Source organism: Athene noctua, chromosome 1 (assembly GCF_965140245.1).
Source record: "Athene noctua chromosome 1, bAthNoc1.hap1.1, whole genome shotgun sequence".
Classification (NCBI taxonomy): Eukaryota; Metazoa; Chordata; class Aves; order Strigiformes; family Strigidae; genus Athene; species Athene noctua.
In genome coordinates, this window is record NC_134037.1 from 62103968 (window position 1) to 62127720 (window position 23753).

General features: G+C 41.3%; 1 protein-coding gene across 5 annotated transcripts in view; it reads right to left on the reverse strand.

Moving 5' to 3' along the window:
• Positions 1–20010, reverse strand: part of PTPRK (protein tyrosine phosphatase receptor type K) — a 413815-nt gene extending 393805 nt beyond the window's left edge. For all 5 annotated transcript variants that reach the window (XM_074896287.1, XM_074896286.1, XM_074896285.1 and 2 more), the window contains exon 1: positions 19818–20010. In XM_074896287.1, coding sequence (XP_074752388.1) covers positions 19818–19929 — 112 coding nt within the window. In that variant the 5' untranslated portion in view covers positions 19930–20010. The remainder of the gene's footprint in view (positions 1–19817) is intronic.
• Positions 20011–23753: the final 3743 nt, after the last annotated feature.

Here is a 23753-nt window from a genome sequence, read left to right on the forward strand (position 1 = left end):
GACCGAAACTCTTGATTGCTCTAGAAACAGCTCATGGTTTTGTTAGGAGGATAGGATTTTAGGATCATAGAACAGTTAAAAGTGGAATATTTCAGGTAAAAAAAAAAAAATGTACCATGAAAAAATTAGCAGTCTTACCTATGATACCATTTAGAAAGGGGTAATGAGCTATGTGAACTAATAAATTGAGTCACCAGGCAGCTAGAGAAAGATATCACCACCTTAAGACACACTCAATGTATGGTTGGAGTTAACACAGTGAAAGGGGCTTCCTTTAAAAAAAAAAGCTAAAAAAAATTTTAAAAATAAGACAAGCCCTACACTTCTGGAATAGAAATTGCTTCTGTTTAAAATTCTAATTTCACAAAAGTCACTCAATTTATCAATAAATTAAAACCAACATAAACAGGTAAACTACTTTTCCCAAATACCAAATATTATGAATGTATTCGCTCTAAAAGTTTTGACAATATGAGTAAGGCTTGTTTCCCAAATATTAGTATACATCACATCAAATGCATCACACACAAAGGTGCCATTCTGTGGGTTGTTTGGTTTTGAGGGTTTGGGAGGGGGGGCATGTTCTCCTTGGTAAGCAGCAGCTTATTTCTTGATTTTTAACCATGAAAAGGTTGCCTATAATAATTTCAGAGCAACAGCTTCAGGGAGACTTAAACTAATCCCTTTCAGAATCTGCTGACACAGCACACTTGCCGCTCCAACTCCCACTGGATTTGGTTAAAGCAGCTGAAGGAGTTAATTCCCCCTTTTGCTGAGCACCCACAGAAACTGGGAATGGAAGCTGGTGAGGTCACAGCCCAGCACATCACCTGTAACCATCACCCACCTCGGCAGAAGCCAGGCTGTCAGCTGTGGCCACAAGTTTTGGTTTCAAGCTGATGGGGGTTACTGAAGCACACAGTGAGGGTAACAACTCCCCAGAACAGATCACCAGAGGCCTCAGAGACCTTCGCTATCTGAATTATTTCTGAGGCTAAAGCCAACCAAGTCTCAGTGAAAGCAGTGCACAAATAATACACTCATGCTGATTACCTTAATGCCATGCCTTTAGTTAAGTGACTCGTGTCTTGTTGGGGACATCCCTTCACATACATTTCTTGATTGATATCCTGAAAAGCAGCCTTGTCCTGAAAGCTACCCAATCTCCACAGCTCAACATGAATAAGCAAAATATATCAACTGAGTTCACTCTTCTTCTGATGTAACCTGGTTGGAGAACACTAAAAATGTACCTCCCCTGATACACTGAGGAAGAAGGCCTTTTGAGGCTTCCTAGAAGAGGATAAAACAGGGGCTCAACATTAAAAAAATGATTCAAGGTTTATGTCCAGCAAAGCAAGAAAGAGCTGGATCATAAACACTCTTTTGCCAAGATTAAAATAAGGTACATGTGTCCTAAGATGACATATTGAAAATTACTCTGAATTAACTCTGAAGTCATTTATTTCATTTTGAAAAACTTGCGTAGCCTCTTTTTCCAGAATTAGTCTACTTTAATCCAATTTATCCTAATCCACTCCTAAGGTGAATTATACTAAACTGAATTTTAATATGTCATTTTAATACTGAATGAAGGCAACGCACACAGAAGTTTAACACGATTTAACTAAACTGTTTTAAATTCATTTTTAATTTGGATGTGACCTTATTGTCATATATGGACAAATCACCTTCACCCATGCTTTGAAAAAAACACCACCTGAAATAGAGAAGTTGGGCCTGACAACATGGAACAATGTATCTACTGACACTGCTGTGACAGGCAAAAAACTTCACAAAAAGCGTCCTCCTTGTTGAAAAGGCAGTTTCTCACTTGGCCACCTCCTTAAAAAGCCAAGAGTTAAACAGGCTGAGGGGTTTCACCTCAACAAGTGTTGTTGAATACAACTGTAAAACACCTTTTTTGTGGAAAGGTGAAAACCATATGGAAGAACTTGCAGACATCCTCTTCCTCATAGAGCTACACTTACTGAAGAACAGAAACAAGCAGTTCAATTCCAAACACTAGCTGTCTTCATGCTTGACTTGCAGAGTAACTTAAGTTTGTGAATGAGTCTGCATTAAGAACCATAAACCTTGCTCAATTCACAGCTTTAGAAAAGGGGAGGGGAGGAAAGAAGTGTAGGTATTTCTGCAAACCCATTGCTCATTGCAACAAAACCTTTTGAAAGCTCTTTGATATCGGGCTAGCTGGAAACACATTACTTAAAAAATTCTGTCCGACTGTTCAGAGAAGGAGTAAAGGTTATGAAAGAGTCTAAAGCAGAGACCAACCAGTCATTCTGCCAGGCTGGTGCATTTTCAACCTGCATCAACCTGTTCCCACACGCCATGGAAATTGCAGACTACAGTTCTACTAGAGTCACAGCAGTGTTGCTTGTAAGGCACCTCTGGAGGCCATCTACGTCAAATATCCCCTTCAAAGCAGAAATATCACCAACACTGTAACATCAGCCATCGTTCTGTCTGAGACTTGGAAGCCTCCATGGACAGAGATTCCCCGGGGCAGTCTGTTCTGCTCCACCACCCTCTTCCACATGAGCAATGTTTCATAGCACCCAATCTGAGCCTCCCGAACTGCAATTTGTGGCCACTACCCCTTGCTGTGTTCTTTGCTGCTATCAAAAAGAGATCGGCTCTGTCATCTTCATAACTGCCCTTCAAGTTCTTGCAAGCTCCTGTTAAGATTACCCCCTTACTCTTCATCTTGAGACCAAACAAGTTCAGCTCCCTTCAGGCACCCCTTGTAGGTCACACCATCCGGGCCCTAACCATCTCAGTTTCTACACCTCATAAGCTTCTCAACAGACTTCAGTTTCCCCACATTCTTCTAGATCTTAGAAGAGGGCATGAGCCCCAATACCCAACAAAATACTGCAGACATACCTCACCAGCACTGAACAAAGGGGGACAACAGCTCCCCCCAATCTGCTGGCTCTACTCCTCCCAGTGCAGTCCAGTATGCCATTTGCTTTGTTCACAAAAAAAACTCCAAAACCTGGCTAATACTCAGCCAATAACAATTTCAGATCGCTTTTTGGTAGAGCTGCCACCCAGCCACTACCCAGTCTGCACCCAGGCACAGGTATTCCTCCTGCTAAGTTTGGCCCATGCACTGATGTTCTTGGTCTAGATGCCCTTCATGACTCCATTCAAAATTAAATTATCAACCCTAAACTATTCTGGCTTGCAGTAACATACCGTGTGTCATGACTACTGTAGAACAGAGACTCCACAACTCACAACTCGTGCCATTTCAACAACAGACAGTCCCTATCAGAAACACAGGAGCACTGGTCATCCTCCATTAAAAAAAAAATTGGCATTGAAAATGAAAAGACAACAATAAGTGGTAGAGTCAGTATTGCTACTCTAACATGAATTACAGTTATGCTCTTCTTCTAAGTGCCTACTAAAATGCACACCTTTGAGAGTTGATATCCACATGACTTGTAGCAAAAGTAAAGCTGTACACCTGAAAGTTTTGCTGGTAAAAATTGGGGGGGAGGGTAGGAGGGGATTTGAAAAATTTTTCCCCATCTTGAGATTTCCCCAGTGTGCAACTGAATATATCTCATCCGGAATTTTACGCTGAGATCACTAGTTTGATGTACTAATTTCTCCCTGACTTCTTCAGTGAAAATATGCACTAGGAGAACTTGAGGAAAAAGAGGCAACTAATCTTTGGAGTTAAAAAAAAAAAAAGTGTCTTTCAACTGATCTGTATTTCTAACCTGATTCATCCATAATATGAACCATAATACTAATATTTTGAGTAAGAGCTGGCTCAAAGTCAATTTCTGCAGGCATTTAAGGAAAAGTGTCAAAGGAACACATTCATCCTAACAAATTAGAATAAAGTTTAAGGAAAACTAAGCATAAGCACACACCTACCTTTTTCCTAAAATAAGGTTGTGCTTTAACATTGAAGTGTTAAATACAAAAATATATTACACAGTTTTCTAACAGATAAACATAGACTATGGAAAGTTTGCACTTCCCTCCTCCCCAAGGGAGATCTAACTTCTGAAACTATGCTTTCAGGAGCTGTTGATAGAAAGAACTGTTTGATATGTCAATAATGACATCGATCCTCCATTGCTTAAGCAGAAACCTGATCTGCTTATTACTTACACTGTGTAAGAAAGAGGATTAAATATGAGAAGAGTGAACTTGCCACGATTTGCTTTGCAACATTAATAAAACGTTCAATAGTAGTTTTGTTGCCAAGTCTGCTAAAGTAAAATGTTCAAATGGCCTTGGAAGAATCTATTTGACAACAGAGCATTCATCTCTGAAAGAGAGTCAAGGCTATTTACTATGCAAGTCCTATAAGATCATCCCCTTGGTATGGAGAATGCATGTTTATCTTCTTTCCAAATCAGATTTTCGTTATTCTGTGTGATATTAATCTCCATGGGGGTGGACACCTCTGTGAAGGTGCAATGGTTCATCTCCTGGTTCTGGTCAATTCTTGTTTTAATCTCATTTCCAGATCAGAGTCTTCACACATAGTGAGATATTAATCTCTATAGGGGCAGACATCTCAGCTGGCCTTAGCACACAGATCCCCCTCTTCTGGTCAATTCTTATTTTAATTCTAATTTCCTGTGATTTATACTCCTCTTTCAAGTTTAATATATTCTACTTCACTCTTCTCAACAGGTCTTTTCTCTCCCTCCTCTGCCTCTTTCAGAGATTTTCACAGGAAAACTACTGGTTTGGTCCCTTTCACCATTTCTCTCAAAATCATCATAGGTATTACTGGCGTCATGTCCAGGTGGAGGTGTTATAGGTGTTACTGTTAACAGGCCTTATTGCCATCAATACTACTCACAAACATACTGATAATGCTTGACTTATGAAAGACTAGTTTTCTCAGCCAGTCTTAATTTTGTGCAGCTTTGCTTCACATAAAATTTCACTTGCCTGCCTCAGGATGGGATAACCCCACAGCTAGGTAATGAATTAAGATGTAAGTTAGAACATAAGAAATTAAAGTATAATGCCTTCTTGTAGACTTTCTGATTGACAGTCGAGTCTGTGGGCATGCAGTCCTCTTCCTCCAAAATGAGGAGTGTAGTACAAACAGACCTCAGAGGAACATCACGAGGCTGAAGTATTTCAGGTCTCTCAAATTAGTCTCGTAAGGGTGAACAGAATCCCAAAGGAGGAAAACAGAACCAGAGATCTTTAGCCTGCATGATATCTGACCTCAAACATTTTGAGACTATATCTTTGCTCTTCCCACTGAATATAGAACATTGTACAAATACGGTATTTAATTTCACTATCTAAACAAGCTTTCAATTTTCCCTGCAAAGTTTGCTTCTCAGCCTTGAAAGCATAACTACTTTCTCATCACCAAATTAGCACATAATAATCATCCTCATCACCCATTTGCTCAGCACTTGAAAAACCTACTAGCCAAATGGTTAAATCCAAAACACACAGAGCACATTTGTAAAAAGGGAAAAAGGCATTATTTCAAAAATATCACTACTCTTTCAGAGAATGCATCTCTTCAATTTTTTTATATCATTGATTTTTCATATACTCTCTTGCAGTGAGCTTTTCTAATGTCCTACCTAATTTTTTAAAAAATAAACTGTACCTGCATGAGGAATTCGGTTCAAAACAGCAGGAAAAAGCGAATGCCCTGATTGCCTCTATTTACCAAGCATTAGCTTGTTTCTCAGCACAGCTCTCATACGCAGGAGACACCACCACATTCAGAGAAGAGCAAACCAGAAGCTCCACATCTGAAGCACTGCAACACTTCACAGGGGAGCTCAGTTCAGACTTAGTAGACTATACGCCACAAGATCTCTAGGAACACAACACCTGTTTTCCCTTTCCATTCGGTCCACAGGAAAAAACTAATCTGAGGCAACCTTGCCTGGCTACACCACACGGTTCCAAGACCCTCACTTTCTGTAATTCTTCCTTTTAGTGGCCAGCATCTATTGCACCAAATTGTTTGCCAATGTAGATACAGCCACAGGCTTCCTAAGACACAGCAAACCAAAATTGCTCTGACAGTTACTAGCATCACAGATAAAACTGCCAAGATCCTTCTAACTTCTCACTGTAGCAGCTCATAAAAGTTCAAGAGCAAAAAGGCAGTGCAGCTAAGAATGCAGACAACCCTACCCAAACATAACCTTACTTTGCCTTTGGAAAACTTTTTTGAAAATGCTTCTATTCACAGACATTCAAGTTAAAAGCTTAAATTAAAAAAGAAAGCTTTCCTACATATCCAGGTGAGTGGATTTTCCAAGTCTTCCATTCAAAACTTTTTGCAAAGCAAACTGAATTACACTTTTTAGAACATTTATCCAAGCTTTGACTTAATTTAATTTTACCATGCTTTTCATAGATGGTCCTTTTGGCTGTCTGTCTGCTAGGCTACTATCTCCTGCAATCTATTATTAGTCAGTTCTCAAACACTGATTACAGCCCCCCAGAATATCTTTTCCTATGCACTTCATCTCCTGCTATTACAACATTTCATAATGCCAGAATCTGTAAACTGTATCTGAGAACAAACTACTCTATGTCTTAGGTAAACTGATCAATCATATATGAAAGAAACCAAACACACTCCAGGGAACATGGAGTATTTATATATTCTACCACGTATAAACGCATTCCTCAAACAGCCACTGGGGCCATTTATGAGCTACACATCAATTACTGAATATTTACATAGAAGATACAATCATTGGTACTTTATCTTATACGCTGCTAAAGGCAAATCCTCTTAATTATAACTTTAGACAGAACTTTTCAATATGTGCAACTGTAGTGTTTTTAATGTTGCTACACTTTCTCTACTTTTACCCTATCCCTCAAAATGAGAGAAATTCTGAGGTTTGGTTTTCCTCCCTCCTCCCTCCCCCCCCCCCCCCCCCCTTTTTTTTAATTGGGTTCTGAACCTCAAAAGTTAATAACAGCAACTTCTGAGCCTAAACATAACCAAAGTAGTCTTTTACATAAGAAGGCCCCATTTTGCTTAAACACTGAGACCATCTACTGCCTTCTCTTTCTTAATTCTTACACAAAGAAATGTAAATTTAATCAGATGCTTGATTACTATAGTTGGGATACAGTAAACAAGCAGGTGAGAGAGAACGTAAAAGAGGGGCAGGAAGGATACTGTCACAAACAAGACACAGTCATCTCAGATGCAGAATTTCTCAGAAAAGGATTAGGAAGTAAACAGATACCAGTTTTACCTAGATTCCTCCTGGACAAGGCATTTTTAATACAGTAAACTGGAGGATAAAGATGCTGTGACCTAAGAGTTTAAAAAAAAACCCCACACCAATAAAGCAAAGGCTAAGCAGAAGCAAGGAAGAAACTGGAGAATTATCAGGGAAGTTACCAAAAACCCCTGACTTGCATCTGGGAGCCTAGAAAGTGAGGTCTTAAGCAAGAAGGTATTCATCCCACTGGCAAGTATGCTCGTTTATTTTTCTGTCCTGTTTAATCTGGCAATAACAGTCAACACACAGCATGAGTGGAGTGGTTGGAATTTTGCTTATTACTGCCCACACACCTACAACTGTCAGAGTAACAAGATGATGATAAAACATGAGTTGTTCCTAAAGTACCAAAAGCTAAAGAGCAGCAGCAAGCATAGGCTTAACTTACTCAGTCCACCTTTTCCATTTTAAAGAGATTAAAATCATCCTCCTTACTGATGGCACATTAAAGAAACTCATCAACTTCAAGATTTTCGCAATGGATTTACAGACCCTTCTGCCACTTTTTAACATTACACTTTCTTCTTCAAACCCTTTGCTTTGTTTGCATGACTTCAAGGCTGCCACTGTCTCAGGACTCAATCCTTAACCACAAGGCAATAACTGATATAACATGGAAGAACATGGAAGAGGATTTGAGATTGTTATGACTGAAAGAGTTTTTTTAATACAGTTTTTAATTATAAAGTTATGATCCCAGGACCCAACATTTTTCCTCCAAACACAAAAACACTTGCTTTTCCTTTGAGAGAAGGCTAATTATATGGATTTTGATGCCATAACAAGTAACACCTTTATGAATCCACTGTATTTCATAAATTGAAATAAGATTATATTATGTTTTTCCTGTTTTCAAAGAAGTATTCATGGCAAGAAATTCTCCAAAACTACTTTCCACTACGGTTTTGTTCCAAGGACTATACATGCAGTTCCCAGGGAACAGTATTCAGTAAGAATTTAACAAAGTATCTATGAGGCAATCAACATCAAGCACTGGAGTGCACCTCCAAAGTTAATCCAATTGTTATGTTATTTAGGTGATAAATAAACATTTACTAACTTAATTCTCTTGTTCCTGTGTCTTCTAGGGACTGTCTAATATATAAACTTCCTAAATTTGAGCATTTTCTTTAGCATTTGCTTCAGTTCCCGATTACCTAACTTTTTTTAGCTTTAGGCTCACCATGCAAATGCTTCACATTCAAGTGTAGGAATTGTTTTGCTTGTTTGGTTTTTTTTTTTTAATCATGCACTCATGTCCATTAAACAGATTTTTTTTTCTAAATTTCTTAATTTCAACATCATAGAATGTTGAACCTATAAATTACTTAAGGTTGCTTTCAGGTGACAAGTGAAGAATAGGTGTTTTAAGAGACAGATGGCCAAAATTCTTTCCCTAAAACACAAACTATCTAATACTGTTTTCATTCCCATTTCCATGCTTAAGCAAACAGAGGAAGATGTTTATAGTTAGCATCTGGATACTATCACTGTGCAAAGACATCCAACAGATCATTTCAGTATTCTTAGGATCTGCAAATGCTACTCTTTCAGGTTCACAGACTCATCACACAGCCCATAAAGCTCCAACCTAAGATTTTCAAATACATGGTTTCTGTCAAATTGAAAGTAATGTACAGTCTCCCCTCTTCAGAATGCTCATAAAGAACATCTGTGCAGTTTCTCTAAATGAGAGCATAATCTTGCCCTTCAAAAATGCTGGTCACTTAATGCAACTCCTTGTTTAACAGTTGACAGAAACACCAATAAATCACCAGAAGAATTGCACATTTGGAGTATAAACTTAAAGAAATACAGATAAGTGAGCCAAAGGGAACAACCACCACCCCCAAAAAAGCTGTTTAGTATATCTACTTCAACGTGTTTAAAACAACCTACAAATTGAGCCTGGTAGTTAACTGCTGCTGTGCAGACACAGGATACGCAAACCAGCAAGGAACTCGCTCATCCCTGGAAAGGGCGCAGACCTGGAAGCACTTCGTGCCTTCAACGTGACTCAGAAGGAGCTGTTAACCTACTCTGTAGTATTTAACCAAATCAGTATACAGGGATTTCAAAAGGAAAGGAAAGGAAAGGAAAGGGGGAAAAAAAAAAGTTCTGAGAATAACACACCATCTAAGAATGCATCACCTTCCCACTTATGCAAGATGAATCAAAGCATCAGACCAACTTTATCAAAGAAAAAAGCCACATAGCTTGGCTATTAACAGCATCCAAACCTAGTAACTACTAAGAGAATTATTTTAAAAATATTAAAAGTTAATATTTAAGAAAGAAAGAAAAAAAGTAATTGGACTGACAACTTCTCACTGTGAGGTTTCAGCCCTTCAGACAGAAAAAAATCACCTTTACATTCTATGACATTACACCCATTATTTAGTTGAATTTAACAGGGAAATTATATTCCCTTCCATTATCAAGCTTTGTTTCAACTGATTCAGAAATTCAAATCATGACATGCTAAAGTTTTGCTCTCACCTGGAAATACTCTGTCCTTATTTTACACTTACATATATACATACATTGTAGCTTTATGTGTGTATGTAACAAGAAGATGAAGGGTTTTCTTGGGGGTGGGAGCTGTTAATAGTTTGTCATACTATCTGAAAGAAAAGGTAGCAAGGAAGGGGAAAGCCAACCCCACAGAGATTTACAAATGCAATAAACTTAATACAAATAGACCTTTCCACTAAACAAGACCACACACAAAGTATTCAGATGCTGAAGAGCTGGCATGCCTGTGGAATTAGCTTCAATTTCTAGTATTTTCACAGGTTGGGTCAGGATCGATTACTAGTAAAAACTAACTGCAAAAAGACTGTATGTTTGGTTTTTCTGAATTTCTGAATAAAGAAAAGATCGTTTTATTACATTTCCGTTGTGGAAAAGAGAAAAGTCTTTCACCAGAAATTTTCTAGCCTGAAAAACTGAACATTGAATGCACCAAGCAACACTGTCACATGAACAAAGACAGATACAGTTAAGTAGTTCAGGAGCATGTAAATTTCCTAAAATGTCTAATATTTATACTCATTAACCATTTTTGAGTAAGGAATCTCATATACCTTGCCTCCCTTCAATCATGTCATGAAATCCTGTAACATTGCCATAAAACCCTTTCAACAAAAAAACAAGGAGAGGCAAAGAGATTTAAAAAAAGAGGGAGTAAGGAGAGGAGATAAAAGTGGTGGAAAAATGACAACCTACTTCTTTTTTCAGGGACAGGTTAAGGGATTATGAAATGGTTCAGTGGTTCTGAGTTTGGTTTGGGTTTATTTATTTATTTAATGTTATTTTTAAACCAACAACATTATCTCCTCCTTAAAACACATGATGAAAAGCACTGAAAAGTTAATACTTAAAACATATACAATACTCAGATTTCGGCATACTAATTTGAGAGATACCTGAAGACATGTCTTTACAAATATAAAAATGCATTTCTTCAAAGGAATTTGAAGTTTAACAAAATATAAAACTGTCTTTGGTATTTCAGATTAGTAGGTTTTAACAAATTGTCTCTTTAAAGCATTTTAAGTACGGTGACAGCAGTCAGCACTGAGAACTTATCTCTGCTGTATTAAGTCATGAACTCAGCCACATTTCTTCAGTGCTCTCATGGCTGATAAGTGCTTTCACATTTACAAAGAACAGGCAAACAGGATAACACTAGGAGAACCAAGACAACTGATAGTCCCCCATTTTGATCTTACTCCAGCCTAATACCACACAGAGATGATACAGATATAATTAAGGTATAAAATATCAAATCAGAGCATTTTTCAAATGAACAGCTATGGGGCAAGTCTCCACCCGGTCTTATAATTTGTATTTTTCATGGTAGTGAAGATGACAAAAGCAGCCTAAAATTTCAGAGCTTCAATATATTTTTTATTACTTAAATCCTTAAAATCATTTAAAAAGCAACAGGTATCCTAAATCACACTAGAGGATTCACAAATAAACACAACCTGTATTTGGAAGTAACAAAAAACCACCCAGTAGTTCAAGTAGTCAGCTATTCAGTCAAAACTTTCATTCTAAGCTGTTTTGAATCCATTTGTACTATGGCTATGGTTGTTCTTCATAACATTTTTCACTTCTGGTTAATATTCATCAGTCATTTTTACTGTTACAGAACAAGTGTTTACACACAAAAGAAAGCATACAACTCCACTCAGAATAAATTGAGTAACCAGTGTATAATAATTAGAATGAAAATACCATAATTTAATTGCAGCAGAACTTGGTTTTAAAGTATACAACATTGTCTCATAAGTCAGTAGAATGTTCATGACATGATAGTCAAGAAATGGCTTCCTTTGCTACTCAATTAATAAATGTAATTAATGTTTTTGGTAAATGGTAGCAGAAGTAAATGACTTTCTGGCAAAATGAAGGGTCCAATCTTTCATACCACCGGCTAACAAAAGTAACCTCATATTACCCGTAGTACTGAGCAAAGAATTTAATCTCTCCACAGCACCAATCCTTAAGAAATTAAGTCTCTCAAATCTTTTACTGAGGCATATACTTGGTTCATTACCATAAAGATCAGCCAATTCCATATACATACTACGATCTTCTTAAAAAGATCAAATGTCTGACAAGCCCAAGCACAACACCTTCTAGCTTAAAACAAGTTTTTACATGTTAAAGGTAATTCATGCCCATGGAAAATACTGATTTCTCCGCGCCCCCCCCCAGACTATTAGACCAGAGAATCTCTTCAATTCTACAACCACTTTTATTTATCAACAGCAGAAATTAACTTGATTAGCAGCTTCACAGAACTTTCTGTCTGCAGTCCTTCAAATAAAACAAATCGCAGCACTGTGCCATTAGTTCATTGTTTTCATACTAAGTAATATATTAGATGCTGCTGAATATTTTTAGACTGTTTAAAATAAAACAGTGCACACACTGTCAAGGCAAAGATTTGACCATGACAGCAATCACAAAATAGGTTTGGTTAGATAAACAAAGAAATCGTTCCTAACTGAAATACACGTAGAGATTTGTTAATAAAAACTCCGTTATCAAAATTAAATTTCAGTAACAAAACGCAAAACTAAAAACTTCCGTTTTTTCAAATTCACTGACCAATACTTAGCTTTTATCTTCCAAAGGATAAACGCAGCTTACTTAGAGAGAAATGTTTCAGATATTAAGTCAACTAAAAGGAGCTCCTTGAATGTGTAAATATTCTAATGGATAATTTCAATTTCCACAATTTTAATGGTTATTGAGCAGTTCAACATTCAGAAGGAAAAAACAAATTTGAAACAGTTTCACATGCCACCAACATCAGCTTTTCAAGTCTGAGGGTACATGTGCATGTACTTACAAAAAACCCTACAACAAACAGCTATTCTTCTGTCATATTCAGTGTTCTGGGGACTGGGGCAGTGTGTGGCTTTTCTGCTTGTTTCTTTGTTTTCAAACACAGCACTGAGTTGACACAAATACTAATAACTTCTTGTTCAGGAAAAGATTTCAGTATGTTTCTGTTAGTCTCTAATATTTATAAAACTTCTGGAAAAAGCAAACATGACTCAACTATACAGCTTCCTGGTAAGAGTAGACTGTAAGTGACTTTAGACTACATTGTAAGTATGCACTATAAGTGACTTCAAACTGGGTAGTTTGCATAGTTTTAAACTACATTGTATAAAGTCACCTGTAGTCAAGACTAAGCAGGAAGCAGCATGAGATAATGGCCATTCTGACCTACAAACTTAGGTGCAGCAGGACCTCATGCTCAGCCAGATGCTACAAAATTCTCACCAATGTCATTTACCACTCCTCTGGCTCACCCTGGCCTTAAAAACCATGGCCATTTTTCTTCTTCTACCCACATCCACATGTCTCATGGGCAATCCTATTTAAACAACCCTATGGGATGGGGAAGGACAGATCATGTGGCAGAAAAGGTAAAAACAGAGAACTGGGCTTTAAACCGGTTTCTGCTGCACCCCAAACTAGGTGTCACAACAACCTCTAATTCTAGCCTGGTATCTAGGTGTCACTTCCTCCAAGCCCTCTACTGCTTGCCACCACACCTGCTCTCTACTAAGCAACATTAATAGGCCACTTCTTGCGTACACATTTCTGTAATAAATGCCTTAGCTATCTATTATAATGAAAGAACATATTTAAGCCCAGTTCACTCAAAGATGCGTGTCAGGGAAAGAGACACTAGCACTGAGTCATGGGTATGCATGCAGTCAGCCAGAACACAATCTCAATCACCTTCAGCCAGCCTAACCCCTCCAGCTCCAGAGAACGCTCCAGGCCTCTCTTCCCAACCCTCTTCTGTGCCCTCCCGCCTCCTCTTTGCACTTCCTTGAACGATTGAAGCATTGCACGGAGAGCACAGCGTAGAGCCAACATGACTCAAAACAACACAGGTTCACCTTACACAAGCTGTGCTGCGATTACAGCTTGTTGTCAAACAGAGCCATCCCAGCATCAGACCCCAACCTCCCATACATCAAATCTATGTGGCCACACATCTGCAAGTCAGCTAAACTCACCAGTCAAAAGGAAACTAATCCCAAGCCCTATCTTTCCTCCAAGAAGATTCACATAAACAAATCAACTCACCCACAGGCCACACGGTGGCCAGATCTAGCACCATCACTCAAGTGATGGAAATGCCCCCCTCTGTGGCAGCAGTAACTTAAATTAGCTTAACAGCATCGGCAGACTAACTGAAACTCCAAATCTGAATGCACATTTCTGGGAGCAGCACTACAAAGGCATCTTTCCATGACAATAATAAACCATGACAGATAGGATCCCATCAGCACATGAAAACATAAGGTGTGTCCTGAGTGACTCAGTTATCAGGACTAAAGCAATAGTTTTGGAAGTTTCCTACTAAACATGCAACAGGATTCGTGTTGCAAAAGGAAGAGCAGGGATTTCACCAAAACAAATCTAATGCAAAGCAAAGCTGACACACTTTGTGACATATCCAACTCCTGAGAGTCAAGATGACCTAAAGGTTTTCCAGCTAAAGAGGTCATACAAAGACACCATAAGGCTCCAGGGCAAGAAGCAACTATACAGCAGTGTTGCAGATCTCTACATGTTAATCCAGATACTGTCAATCTTTGCATGTAAGAGGATAAACTCTTTTTTAACTCACCTGTATTAACAGTATTCCGGAAAGAAGAGACAAACCACAGTGGTAAGCATTAAACGGGTTAACTCTCCCAGACATCCAACGTGATGTCACAGATCCTTCAGAGCCTTGCTTAAAAGTTCTTCCCCTGCCCCCCCCCCCCCAAAGGGCTGGTTAAAGACTCTCCCCTTTCCAAGTGTCCTGCTGTCCACTGACACAGACACCCCACAGACCATCATTCAACCACAAGATTGCAACTCTTCAGTAATTAAATAGATAGTTAGTTCCACAGAACCGTCAGCTCACAATCCGGAGTGGGACAAATGGTACAAAAAAGCAAAGCAAATGCCAGAAACGATCACACTACAGATAGGGAACAGAACATAAACCATTATTAAGCACTATATAAATCCATCAGGCAGCTGTCTCTTGGATACTCTGAGCAATGTAAAAACTGGAAAAGAAAGAGAAAGCAGATAAAGGATGAAAAGAAGATATGGAATGGTACCTTCATAGCAAGTAGCTACAACTGGACTTTTCCAACTAGAAAAGGAATAGTTGAGAGAGGATGAAAAAATCCTGCATGGCATGAAGAAGGGAAATTGGGAAAAATTATTAATCATCTCTTAATACAAGAGCTAGGAGATACAAAATACAACTAGCAATTTCAAAAACAAAGGACCATAGTTTTTTTCCACACGACATATAGATACCTTGTCATAAAGTGAGGCGAACGCTAAAAGCAATACAGGCGGAAGATATTATTAGGCACACTGTTACAAGAATCCACTTACAACATTAAATACCAACACATTGTCTCTGTGGATAGACAGTACTCAGAGGAAGTCACTCACCTTGCCAAAATCCCTCTCCCCTAAAAGCCCACCGTCAGAGACAGGATACTGGGCTAGGTGGACCTCTGGCTCTGATCCTGTGCATAATTCTTACCTCCCCCCCTTTTTTTTAATTTTTATTTTTAATTATCTTCAGTAGACCTTAAGTAAGGACAAGACATCAACTGGTTTAAGAGGCATTGTTTACATCACTACCAATCTGATCAAGCAGCATTGTGATTTCTCAGAAAAAACAAAGAAAACAAAGACTTCTGGGGTCACCATGTTCTGGGTGCTTTCAATCCCATCTGAACCAGTTAAGCTTCACTTTGAAAATTTATATACATTTTATAATTGTAATATTTCATCTGAAAATACAGATAGACAAGCGATCTCTGAAGTAGCAGTGCTATGGAAGGAGCTGAATGTATAAAGGAAAGGAAAACATTTGCAAAGGAGAGGGTGAAAGTGAGAAATAACTTCACTTTTAATTCCACTCATCTTCCATATAATTTGTCAATATATTTTAACAGCTTGGTGGAAAAAAAAAACCAACCTACTGAGAAGTCTCTTATACATACATGCCTACCTGTACAAGTGTCTCTTGTATATCACATGCAAACTGTAGCGCATTCAAGGATAAAATATGACTGAAGCAACTCTTCTGACAGCAAAGGGCTAATGTGAGTTTAATTACTTAAAAGTATTTTAAAAGATTTTCAAAAAGCACTTAATTTCTTCTACTACATGATTACAAATTTTAAAAGTTTAGATACGCTTATTCCAATTTTTGTATATTTCTCTGTAAATATATTTAATTAGAAAATCCTTTTAAAACAAATAATATCTTTGACTTTACAATATTAAATTTCTGAGTTAGATTCTCTCCCAAAGACAGACTATAACTATTTTATCGAGGAGGAGGGGAAGACGATTCATCTAGAAATATTTACTTTTGCTTGTTCATTTGTGACACTGTAACTACTTTGCATGAGAAAGCGTGAGGAATAACTAATAAATTACATGAACTTATAAAACATACAGTCCTCCTTTTGATGCTTAACTATTCCTGTGGTCTAAAATACCACACTTAAATAACTTCAGGTGAACTGATGCGTTTCTAGAATTTTTATTCTCATCTCTTTCATTTAGTATTAAAAAGCCACACAGTTGCAGACACCATTGGAGGCAGTGCAATGCATATTTCCATCAGCTAGTTGACAAGCCAGCAGTGTTCTTCAAAAAAAATTTTGAAATATTTTTTTCCAAAATTTGAAAACATGTAAATTGCTAAAAATAATATTCAAAAAATATAAGTTTAAAGCAATCAAGTTGTGAAAACAAGCTGAACTTGTTCTTTACCGAACTGTAGGAGTTGCAGATGAAAGGAGGTGCTATAAAAGGAATAGCTAGACTTCAACAGAGAATTCACTGCCAAAACATTTTGGCCTAGATTCTGACAGGCACGCACCCAAGTTGAAGGGTCATGGAAAGCAGCGGTGTAAAGAAACAATCCACAGAGACCAGAAAACATTACACTGTGGATTATGGCTGGATGGGGGGGGGGGGGGGGGGGGGGGGGCTAAAGAGAAGCTGCTTGGGTTTTTTTTCATTTGAGATCTGTGGGGAAAGACAAAATACACAGTGTTTCTACTATGTGCAAAGGGGGTGGAGATGATATACAAGTACAATTTTTAAGACAGCAACAAATTACAAGATGTGTCTTGTTCCTTTTCCTAACTTGCTGCTGCTTCTCCTCTTGCCTTCTCATTTGCTTTCATGGAATATGTTATGAGGAAGAACAGATAACAACCATTGCACACACGCTTGTGCAGAAGGCCAACTTTCAAACAAGTCATACTCTGTAATTTGATTAGACCCTTAATAAACATAGCAAAATTTATATGAAGAATTACAGATCTGGCCAACATTCACACTCAGGAGTAGTACAAAGCATCATAAAAAGGAAATAATAATCAAATTATAATGAAAGATTTGTGAAAAGTCCAGACTGAATTAATAGCTTCATTAAAAGCAAAGAAAAATTAACAGTTTAAATTCTTTAAAATCAGATAATAATAATAATAATACTAATAAAAAGGAAGCTGAAAATGAGTTAGGTTCAGTTTAACATGGGAAAGTGCAGACCGCTATATTAAGGTGAGGAGGGGGAAAGGCAGTCAAAGGAAGATGCTTGAAAAACAGTATTCCTGTTAAACAGGAGATGACTATGAAGAAAACAGACGCTCCTGGGTGCACCAAACACAGAAACATCTCATTGTAGGCTACAAAGAGGCCCCCACTGGTAGGGACATATGAACCCCAACCTTTGTGTCCTGTATCCACTAACACCAGGATAAAGATGTCTCATCAACAAAGACACAAACACACACACGCTTCAGGGACCGACTTAGAATAAGGAACAAAACCAAAGTTTATTGGTAGTTATCAAATTCAGAGCCCTCAATCCAAGATTAACCATACGCAAGTGTTCAGCAGGGCATAGCTTTACATGTGGATATTGAATGTATTTACTAAGAGTCCGAGCACCATTCTTTAAACTGAGTGCAGTGAAAGCACCAGCTACTAACAAATCTATTTCTGCAAACCATCAGGAAAATCTGAGCAAGTCTCCAATTAATAAACCTCCAACCAGTGCAACACACCAGTATTTTTGATGTTTGGCAATAGAAACTGAAGTTTTGAGCTGCTGACATACTATACAAAAAAAAAAAAAAAAAAAAAAAAAAAAAAAATTAATCTCATGTTTCCTAGATACAATTGTTCAACTCCTTGACAAGCTTCACCTACTCTGGTCAGAAGGATATTGAACATTCTTCTCTGCTTACCTAACACATACCCCAGGGTATGAGCCCAGCTTCTTGTACTTGCAGTTCCAAAAAGGGCTGCATGCCACATTTTCAGCATAAAATACCACGGACCATACAAGTTATCAGAACTTCCTACTCTTCTTATGCCAGTAAACAAGGTCCTAGAAAGTCTTTACATTAGAGTTACCTTTGGTGTTAACGTTAGCCTGACTAGTTACAGCAAAGCAAAAATCCCTGGTTTGATTTCAGGATGGTTTTGAATGCAAAGATGTTACGCATGGGCATATTTTATTTTAGCTATTCTTACAACATACCAGCTGCATATATGGTACACTTCCCTCCCCCTGGAAAAGGGCTTATAGGTGCTTACGTAATCTTACAATTCTGATACACAGACATTAAATTATACACATCAAAGTCAGCCACATAGGAGGGATGTATTCTGTTCAGACCAGCACAATTTCTCTTACTGCTTCAGCACGTTTCTTAATCAGTGACATCTCAAATGTCTCAATTAAAAATTAATTTAGAGGAAGACCGGCGTAAAAATAAAAAAGCCCCCTAACTACAGGAGTCCTTAACGAAAACTGTGCTTCCAAGTCTGATGAGCGTAGATACTTTTATTAATGGCACTTTTCAAATCAGTATCCTACGATAAAGCCTTCAAACGCTTGTCCAACTGATGCACGCGGTGTAAATGCAGACAAACACACAAAAATGAGCCTAAAGTCTACTTCAGCCAGTCCTTCAGGTAGTACTTTACACCGCAAACAGTAAGAACACCACGTTCACGCTACAGATTCACCCTAAGCAAACCAAAGATGCTCCGTAAACTACAGCGGGTTCAGAGTCCAGCACACGAGCCCCCACTGCCCGCCGCGCCCCGGCACCGCCCGGGAGGTGCTGCCCCCCTGCCCTGCCCTGCCCTGCCCTGCCCTCCCGGAACGACCGACCGCTCCGGCCCCGGCCCCGGGGCTCCCCCGAGGCCAACAACTCACCGCCGCACCGGCCGCAGCTCCCACCGCCCGGCCCCACGGGCTTTTATTCTGCAAAACGCCGTGGCGTGGGGAGAGGGGGGAGGAAGGGGCGAGAAATTCGCGGCTTTCAAACAAAACAGACGCCGGCCCCATATGCTGCCTTCCCTCCCCTTTCTCGCCCACCGCCGCTCTTTTTTTTTTTTTTTTTTTTTGAACGGGGGGGATTCCAGTAGCCGGCGGCAGCCCGGGCCGTGCCTCCCCGCCCCACGCCTCGGGGAGGTCGGCACGGCGCCCCGCTCGGGCGGGGAAGCGGCCGGGGCGCCCCGAGGGCTGCGCCCCCCACGCCGGGCAGGGAAACGCCGGGAAAAGTTTGAGCGGGGGAAGGGGCGGCAGCAGCTCCAGCCCCGCCGCCGGCACCGCCGGCGGCACCTGGGAGGCTGGCCGGGGGGAGAGGAGCCGCAGGAGGAGGAGGGGGGGGAGGAAGAAGAGTTTGTGGGGGGCCCGAAGCCCGCGTCCTGCGAACCCCCGCACCGAGTCGCCCTCGCGCCCCGCAGAGCGGCGGGGGGCACGGATGGGGGGGCAGGGGGAACCCCTCTACGGGCCCACCGCCACTCCTCGGGGCGGGAGCCGGGTCCCGGCGCGGTGCCACCCGCCACCCTCTCCCTCCCCTCCCCGGTGAGCACCCCGCGACCCCGCCGCGCCGCCTGCCCTCACCTGGGCGCCGAGCGGCAACTCACCTGCGGAGAGCTGGGCCCGGGCCGCCCCGAGCAGAGCGGGCGAGCAGCCGGCGAGCAGGGCGAGCGCCGCCAGCAGCGGCAGCGAGGCGGCGGCGCCGGCCCCCCTGCCCATGCCGACTTGCGGAGAAGTTTCCGAAAGAGGCCGGGGCTGCCCCCGGCCCGCGGCGGCGGCAGCGGGCGGAGCTCGCCTCGCCTCGCCCGCCCCCCCCGCCCCCGGCCAGGAGACCCCCCCGCGCCGAGGGGCGCCCGCTGGCCCCGGGGCCGCCCGCTGGGGCAGCCGTCTGCGGCGCGACGAGCGCGGCGGCGGCACCGGCTCCCCTCGTACTCCGGAGTTACTTTGCTGCTGGGTGAGCGGGGAGGGAGGGAGGAGCCGAGCGCGGACGTCCAACCCCCCGCTCCCCGGCACTTCGCAGGGGGAATGTGGGACTCCGGCCCGCAGCCCGGCGCGGGCGGAGCGGAGCGGCGCCCGGCAGCGCCTCCTGCTGCAGGCGCGGGGGCCAGCACCGCCGCGCCTCGGCTTGGAGCGGCGCGGCGCGGCTCGGCTCGGCTCGCCACGGCTCTCCCCGGCACGGCACAGCTCGCCTCGCCTCGCCTCGCCTCTTCTTCGCTCCCCCCGGCACGGCGCAGCGCGGCCCGGCAGCCGCTGCCGGCGGCTCTGCGAGAGCCCCGCTCGCAGCCCCCCGCCCGGGGTGGGGGGTCTCTGCCGCCCCTGGAGGAGAAGAGGGGCGAAAGGGAGCTGGCGAGGCGGGGGGGGTCGGGGCAGGGAGCACGGCCGGGGGCGGCGGGTCCCAGGAGCTGTTTGCAGGGGGAAAGTGCAGCCGCTCCGGGTGTGATTTGCCGGCGGTGCCGGCTGCTAGAGACGCGTTATCGACCGGGGGGCGAGAGCTGCGTTATCGTCGTGCATCAGGCAGGCTGGCTGCATCTGCGAGCCAGGGTTTGTGTTTTTTCTCTGCTCCTTTCGCTTTGGCAACACTTGCCTGGTTCGTAATGCCAGTGAAGTCTCATTGATCGGAATTGAAATTGTAATAAACGCTATTGCCGTTAATGCTGCCATTTCCACATCTAATAAATAACCAACCTTCCAGGCAGGCCTGTATGCAGCTGTACGACTCTGACACCGGGTGGGTCGTGAAGCAGGATCTCCTCCCCAGACCCAGGCTCCAGGTATGCCATCCAGTAAAGGCCTTATTCTCTGTCTCCGAAAGCACTGGAGGTCCGTATGCTTCCAGAGCCTTAGGACCCTAATAAACATTTGGGATAACAGATAAAGGCACCGGTGATGGAGTTTCTGTTTAAATAAATTTCCTGCGAAATTTTTTACCTTTTTTTAAATTAGTTTTTCTTTTCTGCATGGCAGATTGTAATTAGAGATGTTGTATAATGGTTGCAACACAACCTGAAGCCACTGGAAACTTACAGGTTTTATTTCAAACTAGACATTCAATCCAGGTTCATCGAAGGTTTGCTGTGATTCAAAATCCTTTCCAGCCAATGCGTGGCAATTGATAGGTTTGCTCTAAGCAAACCCTCATGTTTTCACAGGAAAAAAAAAGAAAAAAGTTGAAACACAATTCGCTTTCTTAGACAAGCTAAGATGTAATTCACACCCAAAAAAAAAGGAACAGTAAAAAATCTCTACACCTGGAAACCCCCGTACTTCATTTGGGTGGAGTGGCTAGAAACCAACTTGCATGCTTACTGTGAGCTATAAAGTGATGTGCTTCAGTGAACACTGGCTCTTTGTTTGAACTTCGAGAAGGATGGGAGCTGGGTCAGGCAGATCTCATGACACCGGGTGTTTCAGGAAGGATGGGCCACATACTGGGTCCAAGTAAACTTGAGAAATTCTTCTGAGCAAGGTGAAGGAAAGTAGTGTGCCGGCCCAGCTGCTGTTGCATTACGTTAAATTGCCATTTCTTCTTATGTGAACATTTTAAATGTAAAAGATGTACCAATTAATCTTGGTATAGGAGTGGGGGGTACATGGGTATCTGATGCCATCCTTTATGCTGGGAGCTATAGAAATAACACTGTAAAAATCAGTTCAAGCCAGGTAACTTCTGAATGGTTTGGGAGGGCAGGAAAGAGGAGGACTAATGCCTGCTACCCCCTAAACCTCCATGGCAGTCTCACAAGTATCTCCAGTGACCAGCACTGCAAATTGCTGCATCAGGAGTGTGAGAGAGGTTGTTAGGTGATGGTGGATGTGCAGCACCAGGTCACTACTCCATTTCGCTGCTGTGAGGTTGTGGGTCCCACTGCCATACAGTCACCTGTGTGGTGATAGTTTCCAGATAGTTTCCATATCTTCCAGAGGGATTCTTGGGGGATTTCATCCTTTCCTATTACTCACATTCCTATTAAAAAGCAACAAAGAGGATTTTGATTGCTATTCTTTCCTTGACTGAAGAGTTCAAGCTTGAAAGGTATAGGCGAGATGTGTGCATGACCCCACTTTTCCTTCAGCTATGTATCTATTGAACTGCTATGTGTAGTTCACTCTATGTGTCCTTCTACTGTACTTGGCATCCTGACAAATACTTAAACTTACACATCAGGTTTGAAATCGTTTTTATGTTATATGACATGAATGGATTTATTTTTGTTCCAGCTTTCACATTTTTAGAGCTCTAAATGTTTTATAGTCTTTTGCATTTTCAATCAAGAGCAAAGCATATTTATATTACCTCTTGCACATCTTTTAAATATAAGCTAAATTGAACAGCAGAAAGAGGGAGCGACCCCATAGTAATGTCTTTCCCTCCAGCCCGAGAGGTATTTGGAACTTAAGGAAGGTACAGTCTTTATCCTGATAATTACAACCTCTGAATAAAGTGTCAAATAAATCTCTGTCAAATTCAAGAAAGTTTGGTTTGGAAACTCTACTAGACGCCTCTACCCTCTTTGCATTCCCTGTTAAAACTTTCCCATTATAGTTTTGGGTGTTGCTAAGCCCATCATAACATTTTTTAACGCAGGCTATCATTTAATTTTGTTCATAATGACTGACAGATGTCTAGCATAATGTATCCTCTCACAGTAAAATATCTTAAATTAGCAGTATTCCAATGCTATATGTTAGAATTCATATCTAATGTATTTTCCCATGGTATTTGAATAGTAGGTAAAATATAGTTATGTTATAGTAAAATACATATTCCTAACCAGCACAAATCTTTCTCTCTTCCCTCTTTTTTTTTCAGGAACTTTCAACCATTCTCCTAGAGCACGAGGGGATTTTAAGAGATTTAAATAAAATTTTTCTAGGCGAAAGATCAGATAGTCAAGGATTCTCATTATCCTGCTGCTCCCACCCAACTTTCCACCCCTCTGCATTTTTGCTTCCTTTGTGAAAATCTGCTTGCTTATTTTATGAGCCTTAGCAAGACTCAAGGCCTTGAAGATCTGGCTTCTCAAGGTTGGAGATCCTAGAGAAAATTGAGTATTGTATTGACTCAGGTTTTCTTGGTGTTATCCAATAATACCAATGACAGGCTCTTCATTGTATTTTGACTTCTGAAAAAATATCTCAGTAAAATGTGCTGCAAATTTCAACTAAATGTATTATTTTACTGCCTAGTGTTCACAGAGGCTTTTTTAGAGCATACTAATTCCACAGAGAACCAGCGACCAATGCTCTCCTAACAAACCATGGACACGGGGACTGGAGAGAAGGCGACAATGCTGAGAATCTTACTGATGCTTTTGAACAGTTTGCTTTCATACAGCTGCTTTTCAGATGCAAATGTGGGGCTGGTAGAGAGTCTAAAAAGGATGGGGATTAACTGCTGCGTATCATGTGTGCACAGGTAGGCTAGGGTAATAGCTTCCAAATAGGAGCACCCCAGATTCACCCAGCTAATTGTGGTGCATGATGGGAACAGGGCATGCAACAGGGGAACTGCCCTGCGATTATCGGTCCCCAGGGGCACCTCT